A 12,135-nucleotide genomic window follows, 5' to 3' on the forward strand; every position below is an offset into this window, starting at 1 on the left:
ATTTGAACAGTTTTCTCAAGAGTTTGCCACAGGAATTAACTGGAATGAGTTGATTTTATTCGAGATAGTTATGATTCAGTAGTGGTTGTGTGCTGGTTGTTAATAAGTGGACTACACTTCCCACTAAAGTTGTAAAACACTAGCCCTGGAGCAGCAACTTAAGTTCAGAACTTCCAAAGAAAGTTATTTTGAGAGAATTGGATGTAAAGACGGTCTAGAAAAAACAATTTATTTAAATAAGACATGACAGCAGTACCAGATTCAAATCTTTCTTTGGCTTATCCTACACTGCCTTGTGATGACAAACAGAAGCCTAGCTATTCATAGAGAGCACGAGATACAGCATTAAACAGGCCCTTCGGCCCACGTCTGTGCCGACCATCAACCACCCATTTATACTAATCCCATGTCCCCTACCACCTACCTACACTAAGGTAAATTGGCCATTGTAAATTGCCCCATCAACCTGCAAGTCTTTGGCTGCAGGAGGAAACCGACGCCGTCACAGGGAGAACTTGCAAACTCCGCACAGGCAATACCCAGAATGGAACCTGGGTCACTGGAGCTGTGAGGCTGCGGTGCTAACCACTGTGCTGCCCAGGGCTCTGGAAAACTCTTACCTCCATGCTCAAATACAGTTCATTCATCAAATGCAGATGGGATATTCCACCTATCTTTATTATATTCATTAATGCTTTTGAAGCCCTTTAGACAATGTTTCCGGCAGTTCCTGCAGCCGTACTGGTGCCAAACGTCGTGTCCTGCACTCCTTTGGACCCCACCAGAAAGGCCGAGAGGGGGGTTTTGACGACTGGGCAACTCTCACCCTCCATAAATTTGCCCAGGCATGCGCAATGGAGAGGTCACTCCATACAAACCACTGACCACCTCCAGGCGCGTATCCATTGTCTCTCGAGATAAGGAGGCCCAAAAGAAGAAAGAAGACAAAAGTAGCCATTTTGTTCTGTACTTCAGATGAGCATCACTGGAATTTCAGAAGCAGGAACCCTTATGCTGCTGTTTATGGAGGATGTTTGACACCAGGGGGCTGAACTTCCTATCACTAATGTTGGAGTGGGACCTATGCCTCCCTGACCTCAGCCAAGTTTGAGGGGGGGTAGTGGTGGGAGTCAGCACCGAAAGGAGATGACAGTAGTGCTTCAACAAGACCAAAAACTGCATTGGGGAGCAAAATGGAGGGGAGACCCTACCACTATTTGCATGTGGGTTGGGAAATTCATCTCCAGGGAGGAAGGTGGCAGTAGTTCCTATTTTGCTCCCTTTTTCCATACTAGCTCACCTGATTAGGCAGGATAGTGGAGCTAAATACAACCCTAGTTGCTCAATTGGGACTGGTAAGAAGACACAAAAAAATGCTTAAGCAGACTTATGAAAGGGAAATTGTATGACATTAGGTTTTTTTTTTGAGTTTGTAACTGGCAGGGTGGATAAGGGAACTAATGGATGCAATGTATTTGGATTTTCATAAAGTATACAAGGCACCACTGAAGACATACTTAGTGCTTTTAAACATTCTCCTGCAGCAGTGTTTTTAATCTACAAGCATGAGATTTTGTTTGACTAACTTACATGGTTAATTTACTCTCCCCCACCCCAAAAAAACTTGATGTCTCAAATCTGGTGTGGGACTAATATTCAAGTCCTTGGCTTGCACTGCTGGACAAGATCCAAGAAAAAAAATTCTCTTCAAGCCTTCAATCTTCCCATTCCTATATGATCTTTCACTATTTTCTCAATAGTACTACAATTAGTTTCCCTTTTCTTTCTAGCTTCATATGTGCCTGAACTCCCATAGTACTTTACTTGGATACCTGCCAAAACTTCTGTAGGAGACTGGTAGAGTCTCATAAATCATTCCCTCCCACCCCCCCCCCAAAAAAATCAACTAAATCACTTGATATACGACACAAAATACTAATGGCCTTTGGTAAAGTTAATACTCAACAGTAATGTTTCACTAACCAGATGTAGTCTTCATGACTTAGGTTTTCTAAAAGCATCAATTGTTAACACTGAATTCAGAGATTAACAGTAGAGTTCTGACTTATCACAATTTTGTAATTACAAGCCTTTGATTAAAGCTACCAGCGCAGTAAGCTAGTTCCTATTATTGAATGAACATGGGTCAAAAACCACACAAATAAAGCAGTGGGTTTCAATGTACAGTATATTAGCTAACGGAAACAAAAGCATTAAAAGCCAAAATTGATATTTCTAAATGCATTCCTCTGCACAAATATTTGGTACATTATATGAAAAATAAATATCTGCATTTTAAGCTGTAGAAATAAATTATTTAGTTTTTGTAATCGTTGCAAGTTAGCTACGAATGACATTTTCAAACAGGTCATTCAATTAGTTCATTTAATATTCAGAATACTACAATTCAAAATGTTGCAGTATTTATATATTCCATTGAGACAGGGCTAAAAATAAATTATAAAATAACTTGAAACACTATACCAAATACCAGGCTGTATGATGCAGCTAATGTTACGTCCAATTTTAACACATTTTCAAAAGTCTGGTTAGATGAAGAAAAATTATTCCGTGGGATTAATTCAGAATAGCACGCATGAGGACTTTTTAGGAAGTTTTCTTTGTGATTAAGCTACCAGCTTTCATCTACTGTACCTACAAGATCTGGAAAAAATTCAGCCAAACTATAATAGTGGTTATCAATTCATATTATTGGATTTCAAAAGTTACTATGAACAAAATCTGGGGTTAAAATGTTACTTCCAGTATCCAGTTCAAATGTTTCAAGTATTTCCAATGCAGTGCCCCCTTTTTTCCACCCCCCCCCCATACATCAGCCCAGCAATTACTGTTAACAACAGTAGATGAATGGCATTCCCAAATCCACAATTTCAAGTGACCTATTCATTTTATTAGACCATCATGGGACGCTACATATAAAATGGGTCCTCTGATAATTAATATCCAGGCTTTTGTAACATTTTGGGCCCAAGTAGTTTTTAAATCAGAATACTATAAAAATTAACCAAATGTGTATTAAAAGTTACACAAACTGCACAAGTTACAATGATTAGTAGCTTCGGGGTCAAAATTGTACTTGCTCACAATCCTATTAACTGCAGTTTAACAGTATTGAAAAATCTACCTCAAAAGCTTACAGTAACAGGATTCCATGCTAGATAGTATTAAGGAAATAGGATTAAAAGAGGACAATTGTGTGCCTTTCATCTCTGGAAGCTGGGTTCAGATCCAGTCCTTCCTGTTAACCAAAGGTGTCCCCTAGCTGCTGACTATAAGGATCCTATGTATAATGTATTTCAGCACAAACTTGTCCTTAATTCAGCAACTAGACCACAGGGAAATTGAAAAATAAATAGCGCAGTGGACAGTAGGTGTGGTCTTCTGCTACTGAGCAGAACTTTATCTGGCTGTGTTGTAGTGGACATAGGGTTCCATTATTCTCTAGCATTGCCATCCTTCACTTTAAAGAATACAACATTGGAATTAAGATAAGTTCACAACAAATTTCACATTTAGTCTTTTTTTAGAATTTATATGAACTGCACAATGGTTAGTACTTTTAACAATTCTGTAGTTCAGGAAGTATTTGTGCATGCACACTCAACCCAACAAATAATTGGAGAATGGTTCTTCCTCCTTTGGTCAGTTGTGGTGTGTGTGTGTTTTTTTTTTTGAGGGGGGGGGTGTGGGTGATAAGAGGTGGTGGTTAAATGCAGATTAGCCATAATAGCTTGGTGTGCAAAAATTGGATCATAACTTGCCGTTTGTTTATCCCAAAATTAAATGCAAACCAAGCTAAGCATTATGGATTGATTTGAGAGTATACCACATCCATAATTTGAGACAAACTAACCAAATCCCTTCCAAGAAGTGTGCAATGCTTTGAAGGAACTACTTAAATCTTTACTGGCATTTTAATCTGGGTTTGCAAAAAAAACCTCATTGCACATAAGACATCAGCATAGTGGAGCATCTTCATCAGCAATCCTGGACTGACGGGACACGTCTCCAAGATATTCATATGATGGCATCATTGGTTCAATATAGGGATTGGGTAGGGAGGGGAGATTCAATCCAATGCACTGACTAAGCTTTAATATCACTTCCAACAACAGATTGAAATGAGTCAACATTCATCAAGTTGATCTAGAAAGCTAAATTCACAAACAAGTGACAAATGATCTGATGGGTAGTGGAACGATGGCAAGCGGTTCGGGCCAATCTGTTCCTCTGTGGGCAAATTCAGCAATCTATTCACACTAAATGCATGCTGGGAATACCAAATGTAATCCAATGTATGACAGCTCTCGCCCAAGGGTCGTATTTTCCATGTCGTGAAGGGAGGTTCTGATTGTCCATCTTCGCTCAGTAGCTTGTATGCACTGTTCAGATTTAGGCTGGACTTAGTAAACTGTTTGTAAACATCTTCAGTTGGCTCTGCATTAAAGTCTCCACACACAATAAGGGGAATACCAGCCCCGTCAGTGATGCTTTCTAGATTCTGAAGCAGATCGCAGCCTTGTGATGAACGGAACCGCTCCCAACCACTGCAGGCCTTCAGGTGTGTTACAGCAACACAAAATACCCTGCTGGTTTCAACACACCGGAGGGTTTGGACAATAGCCACTTGATTGGTCTGCAACATCCTGGCTGCTAGTCTAATTGTGGAACTGTCAATCAATTCAAACCTCTCCCGCAGAAAAAACAAAGCACATCCATCTGGCCCATTGTTATGTTCTACATCCAAGCAAGGAGACGATGGTTTAGGAAAGAAGGTTGAATGATAGCCTAATCCACTGAGAACTGGCTGGAAGGTATCGAAGTAATGGTCCACTTCTTGCAGACATAAAATATCTGGGTGGTAGGTCAGAATCTCCTCCAGGATAAGGTATTTACGCTCTGACCAGTTCAAAGCTTCCCTTGGACACTTAATAAAGTTGTCCTTCCATTCTCCAAGAGCTGCGTCAAAATCAAAATGTACCAGTTACATCTATGAAATGTAAACATCAAATTGCATTTTATATAAACTCCAGGGATAGTGCAGGAAGAAGAGAGGAGATTGAAGACAATACTACACACATACAATTTACATTAAGGACAAAGCACAGCTCAGATATTGAAAAATACACAAATATCCCTTTACAGCCTCAAAGTTCTACCCACAAAGTATCAGAGCTACAGCAAAGGGAAGATATCTCACTTGACCAGTACAGTGTTTCAGCGAAAGCGGCGTGTCCAACCAAAGGGGCACTTCATCCATGTTCTGGCTCAAGCACTAAGTCTTTGAGTGAACTGAATCCTTTCATGCATGCTTTATTAGTGTGTGTAGGGCATATTCAAAGCAGGGTGTTGATCCTGGTAGTAGTCCAGGTTATTCCACTGGAAGTGGAAAGATTAAACAATAAGACTCAAGCTGAAAAGGAAAACTGCATTTGAACTACCAAACTGGAAAAGCTGCACAGGTCCACTCATTTAAAAAGTGCACCTTTTTGCACATGGTGCTAAGATGGTGTACATGCTTCATCTACAGGCTCCATTATCTATGTGAATGGGACAAATTATACCATGGGACCTTATAGCACTTGTATATTGATTGAGAGTGAAACTTAGTAGCACGTCTCTGGCAATGGGCCCATTGGAGGGGCAACAGCAAAGAGGTACATGCTTTCACGAACAGCCATTCTTGTGCTCCGGGACAAGATGTGAACAGGTTGCAATCAAAGGCATGAATCTTTCCTCCTTTATATTGCTAGAATGCTGTATTGCTGCCTCCACTAGCAAGTCAATGTAACAGAGCTTTTACGCATGCCTTGTGAATCACAACTTTCATTCAAAGGATAGCAGCAACCTAAAGAAAATTTACATTTCGCTGGAAAAGGTCTGCTTAAGAATTTAAAAAGGGTACAAGTCACAATAAGAGGGGTTAGAAATGGTTAACCAACACAAAGTCAACAGTAGCTAATGTTTCATAAAAATAGGGGACATGCTGCAATACCCCACTATTTTACGATTTATAGGGTAGCAATTGTTTGGGCAGGGCGGTGCGGGGGGGGAAAGAAAAAAGGTAACAACATTGCAGTAAACATAAGTGCGGGCTCAGCAGTGATGCCTTCGTTCTCATAACGTGTCAGTGCCCACTTTCTGGATGCGACATGAAGAATAATCCATTGGGCAAGTCATCGAAGGACGGACAGGGGCAGGAGCTGCGGGTAAGAAAATGATTTTAGCTGGATTTCTGCTCCTGCTTAATTAACTTGGCAGAGTTGGGAGTTACTATTCGCTTCAGCATCCCTACTTTGAAGGAGAGGAATTAAATATAAAATAAAATCAACTAGGGTTGATCAACATGCTGTGCCCCTGCTGGAAAATCCACATGAATGTCAGGCAAGAACGGCATCAGATGTGGCCATGATGCCCACTGTTGTCAAATAGCTTTCTAACACTGTGGGCTTGAACATGAAAAAAACATTTGGGAGGGCTGGCACTGCCTATAAAATGATATTCCAATAAGAGGGAGCATCTTCAGAAGAGAGGAGCTAGAATTTAACAGTATTATTCTCATATTAAAATATCACCATACTTGTTTAAATTCACAAATGCAACCACTTTAATACTAAAGAAGGACAGACCTTGTGCCAGTATGTTCCATTGAAGCACCTTGATTGGACGAGAGTCACTGGCAAGATTATTTTTCCTTAGATACAGAAAATGCCGCTGGAGTCTGGGTGGACGGTTTTCAAGTACCTTCTGACATTCTTTAAGGAGATCATTGGGGTCTGTTGGATCAACTGGTTCCAAGTCTGTCTTTACAACATAGTCCTGTGGCTGTGGTATACCATTATCGGTTACGGTTGGAGCCAGAGCACTGTACAACCTATTGGTACTGGTTCCCATGGAACACGCTAAGGTCGGGGTGGGGGGGGGGGGGGAAGCAAAGATACAGAAGTTAGATATCTAAACCATTTAATGTTGGCTAAGTGGTATGTAATGTGGAATACAATGCAATTAACAAAATGAGACAAATTTAGCAAGTTCTAACAGAATTTTGGCACAATTTTCAGAGACCAGCAGACCATAGCTTCCAAGTTTAGTATCAGTTTTCTCTACTCTTTTAAAAGGCACTGACTTATGCTGGCATATCCAGAGATGCTGGCAACTCACCTAACTATTCTGAACATGTGTTAGGCAGCTACTGGGGCACCACAGGCAAGCCAGATGGTATCTTCACCCAACATCACATGTGTAGGAAGAGTGCGCTGGGTACCAATCAAGAAAGGGATAATTGGCTGATTTTCCCTCTCCCTTGCCTATGCATACCATGGTCAATTTGAGCATCTATGGTGTTACTAAAATTAGCAAAGACTGCTGCTCTGTTGAAGCTCTTCTGGCATTTCCGGCTGCCTTTTTGTAGCCATTAACTGCAGAAAAATATTATTTAAATTCTTCTTGGCCTCCTGGTCTCGGGAGACAATGGATACGCGCCTGGAGGTGGTCAGTGGTTTGTGGAGCAGCGCCTGGAGTGGCTATAAAGGCCAATACTAGAGTGACAGACTCTTCCACAGGTGCTGCAGATAAAATTGGTTGACAGGGCTGTTTCGCAGTTGGCTCTCCCCTTGTGCTTCTGTCTTTTTTCCTGCCAACTGCCAAGTCTCTTCGACTCGCCACACTTTAGCCCCGCCTTTATGGCTGCCCGCCAGCTCTGGCGATCGCTGGCAACTGACTCCCACGACTTGTGATCAATGTTACAGGACTTCATGTCGCGTTTGCAGACGTCTTTCAAGCGGAGACATGGGTGACCGGTGGGTCTGATACCAGTGGCGAGCTCGCTGTACAGTGTGTCCTTGGGGATCCTGCCATATTTAAATAGGATCATATATAACAAAATAGCTTTATATTATACTTCCCTCTCATTTTTTGTGGCACCACACCACAGATTGACAGTGCAATTCAAGACAGCTATCTTTAGCCCATACTTATGGACACCACAGAATAGAGCAGTGTAACACCTTCTCCAATAGCTCATTTGATAAATGTACCACACAGTACAGTACTGAACTATACCGAGCAGGAAAAGGCCTCTATTCGATTCCTGGTTTCTTCCACACCCAGTGACACCAAACTCGGAATGGAAGGAAAGGAACGAAAACTAAACAATGCAGAAAATCAGTCCTCATTTAGGAAATAATTTTTCTTCGGAGATTAAGCCCAAGAACAAGCTGCTGTGAATGACTTGGACCACAATCCATGCTGCACTAATCACCTGAGCCCCTCACCACCCCTGCCCCCACCTCCCCGACCAACCTAGATTTGAAAAGGCTATTAAAATAGGGTATTAATATCCAGCCTAAACAGTATGGGAGGAAAGTGCCCCCTCTGCGAACTAAGGAACTTCCTAGCTGGTGTGAATGCAGTGTCACATTGCCCATGCTGTCAATCATTTGGCAGCCTCAGAGGGGCTGACAGGATGGTTGGCATGAAAAGTGGAGGAAATATACCATTTAGACACTCCAGGGACTGGGATTAAGGTAGAAATATAGAGACAGTTTTACTCTAAACCTCAGTTCATGTAGCACCTTGGCTTGGATTGACGCCAAAATTTTAGATGGGCACAACTATACAAATAACAGAATCCAGAATAGTATTTTAATCTTCGTTCAAGGCAATTCACTGCATGAACATACCTCTCATTCATTTCTGGTTGTTTCCAATGCATGCAAATTGTACAGCCACTTAAGAACAGGTTTTGGCCCTGGCAGCACCAGATGATCAAATACATTCAAGCTTATGACTATCTAGCACATGAGACTAAGCTGATTGGACTCGCTGAATGAAAAATGTCAGTAAAAAGCCTGGATTAAAAAGGGTACAAATGACACAAACAGCATGGAGGTGGGAACATTGAACCTCCCACACTCGGCACAGTGGCGCAGTGGTTAGCACCGCAGCCTCACAGCTCCAGCGACCCGGGTTCAATTCTGGGTACTGCCTGTGTGGAGTTTGCAAGTTCTCCCTGTGTCCGCGTGGGTTTCCTCCGGGTGCTCCGGTTTCCTCCCACATGCCAAAGACTTGCAGGTTGATAGGTTAATTGGCCATTATAAATTGCCCCTAGTATAGGTAGGTGGTAGGGAAATATAGGGACAGGTGGGGATGTGGTAGGAATATGGAATTAGTGTAGGATTAGTATAAATGGGTGGTTGATGGTCGGCACAGACTCGGTGGGCCGAAGGGCCTGTTTCAGTGCTGTATCTCTAAACAACTTCTGCTGGAAGCCATGATAACTCCTTCTCTCTAAGGATGTAGTGGAACCAAGGTGTGCCCTAGTACACTTTTTCAAACAGACTGGCCCACTGGCTAACCCGGCCAGGGAGACGAGCAGGTTTAGATTATAAAAGGTGAAAGTGCAAAAAAAAAAGTCCAACTCTTTTACACTTTAGACAATAAAAAGCTTTTGCACTTGGTTGAAAAAATAGAGTAAAATCCTTCATGGACACATATAGCACTGAATCTGACATTACTGTATTCAAGTGCTAAATTGCATGGTGTTCATGCAAAAACAGTCAACTCTCAGATAGATCACAAGCACATATTGTACCATAGGTACTGCAGATAGTGGGCACTAAAGGGCAGCAACTCAATCCAGTAATTAGTGATAGCTCAGTCACAACCAATAGCTACAGGTTCATAATTCAAGATCATATTAATTAAGTGTTTAGAAATGCATGGGCTAATCAAGGACAGCCAGTATGGACATGTTAAAGACATGTTATATTTTATAAAGTTAACAATGTTTTGAGATGACCAATTCACTGGATAAATGAAATACAGCAGTGCTGTATAAGGATTTTCAGAAGGCATTCATAAAGTGTCTCACGAGAGTTGTTAGAAAAATTCAGGTGTATAGTATTAGGAAATGTAACAGCCTGGATAGAAAGTTGGTTGGCAGGAAACAAATTTATGGGTAACTGGGTGTCGTCTGGGTTGGGGTTTGAAATGGTGTCACTCAGGATTCAGTGCTGGCTCCAATTTTGTTCCTAATTTGTTAATGATTTGGACTTGGGTATAGGGAAAACAATCTCAAAATCTGACACAAAAAGGTTTTGAAAAAATAATTGTAGAGGTCCTCAGGAAGACAGACAAGTTAGCAGAATGAGCACAAAAATGGCAATGCAATTTAACATGGGTAAATGTGAGATAATACATTTTGACAGAAAGGAGGAGGAATAGGAGTATATGCTTAATGGAAGGACACATGAAGGATGTGAATGAACAGAGACACCATGGGATTCAAATATATAGGCTTACAAATTTGCCTCTGCTGTGCCTGATTTTTGGGTGCAGAACAGAGACAAAAAGCATTAATTTCTCAGTGCTATCTCCTGAGCCCCAAAGGCCCCCGAAATATATCTGACCTCGTATTGGGTTTTGTGGTGTTCAGGCATTAGACACTTTGCATATGTTAATGAAGGGCCTAGCAACCCATTCAGGGCCCACTCTGGAATTTGGTCAGCATTGAGCAGAACATACGCTGGGGAGAGGGGGCTGAAGGATTAGTTTCAGATTGCTCCAACAAAGAGCCAGCATGACACAATAGGTTGAATGACCTCCTTCTGAACTGTAAACTTCTATGGTTCAATGGGAGCCCTGTCCAAACGCTCCCTTGCATATTTTAGGGGAACTTTCCTAGTTTGTAATGCCCCTTCTGTTACTACAGCTAAGACTGATGAATTCAGCACACAGCAGGAGCAAAACCTGGGATCCTCCATTACTACATAGCAGATTACCACACCACGTGGTCCATTTACACTCCAAACTGTTAGGGAACCACAATTTCATTTAGCTTAGGAATTGATGTACATGTAAAGCTGTATTTCTGCCCCGGATTTTTTTTAAAAATCAGGCTATGGTGTTTTATCCATTTGTACATGAATTTGGAAATGCCCATTTTATTCAAGATATGCAAATTTTTGAATTTTGCTGTGAAATTGATCATAGAGCATAGAGGCAAGCAGATCACAAATGGAATCTTCTGTAACTTTGAGTTATCTTCATACCAGAACCCCACAGAGATGCTTTAAAATGCCAGCATTTAAAAAAAAAAATTGTTAACCTAACCAGCCTGTTTTGTTCCCAATTTCTTTTCTAAGTGGATGCAAGTTCCTTTATCAAGGGATTCAAAAGAACAGAAGCCCTTTGGAGCTTTGTTCTTACACAGATGTCCCTGCCTGTAACACACGGGCAACCAAACCTTTTGCATTTGGTGATGCTGCAACTGCAGAGGGCACAATTCCTCATTTGGGCTGATAAGAAAACCATATCCTGCTACTTAATGGCATATTCTGCACAGTTTGTGTTACTGTAATGATTAAATCTGATCACTGCTTGATTGTCTCACAATTTACTTTTCACCCAGGGCTGATTAAAACCACTGAAGTAAAACTGAATGACCCTCAACACTAATATCATATAACCAACTGACAGGGAAAACTAGGCAAGTGCAAAGGTGCCTTCAAGTCAGCATCAGGAGATAGCTTTTTAAAATCATAGCACATTTTTATTTTGTCAATGCACTTTTTAAAGCCAATCGAAAAATCCAGCAATGTGTGAGAATTTAGACTTAAATCTATTTAACTTGCATTTAAAAGCATTAAGAAAAACAAAGCATAGACTCTCTCCTTTTCCTGCACATACCACATCTGGACTTTGTATTTTAATAAGTGCTCAGCTAAAGGCAATTGATAGAGATACTCTAACTCCCATCAAGCATATGCCATCTTTAATTAGATATAATGGGAGCTCTACAATTGTCTTGAGCCCATGCATAAATACTTTGCAGGCTGCAAAGGAACCTGTGGAAATAAATAAAGTACTGGCTTGGCCAACACAAGAAAGAAATAATATAATTGGCCTTGACCAACTATATTAGTGAAGAAAGACAGACAATGCAGGAAATTTGGCAACGAATTTGCAGATAGCAATGTCCTACAAACAACAGATAATAGGTTTCATTGATATTGGTACAGGGATAAATATTGGCCAGGATACTGAGGAAAACTCCATCTTTTCAAAATAGTGCCATGTAAACTTTTATGTCCACCTGAGAGGGCAGACGAGCCT

General features: G+C 41.2%; 1 protein-coding gene across 1 annotated transcript in view; it reads right to left on the reverse strand.

The window, feature by feature from the left end:
• Window positions 1-2,692: 2,692 nt before the first annotated feature.
• LOC137375978 (nocturnin-like) overlaps window positions 2,693-12,135 on the reverse strand; it is a 35,156-nt gene continuing 25,713 nt past the window's right edge. The window contains exons 2-3 of the mRNA XM_068043815.1: window positions 6,651-6,923; window positions 2,693-4,980 (exon numbers count right to left, since the gene is read on the reverse strand). Of these exons, the coding sequence (XP_067899916.1) occupies window positions 4,148-4,980; window positions 6,651-6,923 (1,106 nt within the window). The 3' untranslated portion in view covers window positions 2,693-4,147. The remainder of the gene's footprint in view (window positions 4,981-6,650; window positions 6,924-12,135) is intronic.

The sequence above is a fragment of the Heterodontus francisci genome, chromosome 1 (assembly GCF_036365525.1).
Source record: "Heterodontus francisci isolate sHetFra1 chromosome 1, sHetFra1.hap1, whole genome shotgun sequence".
NCBI lineage: Eukaryota > Metazoa > Chordata > Chondrichthyes > Heterodontiformes > Heterodontidae > Heterodontus > Heterodontus francisci.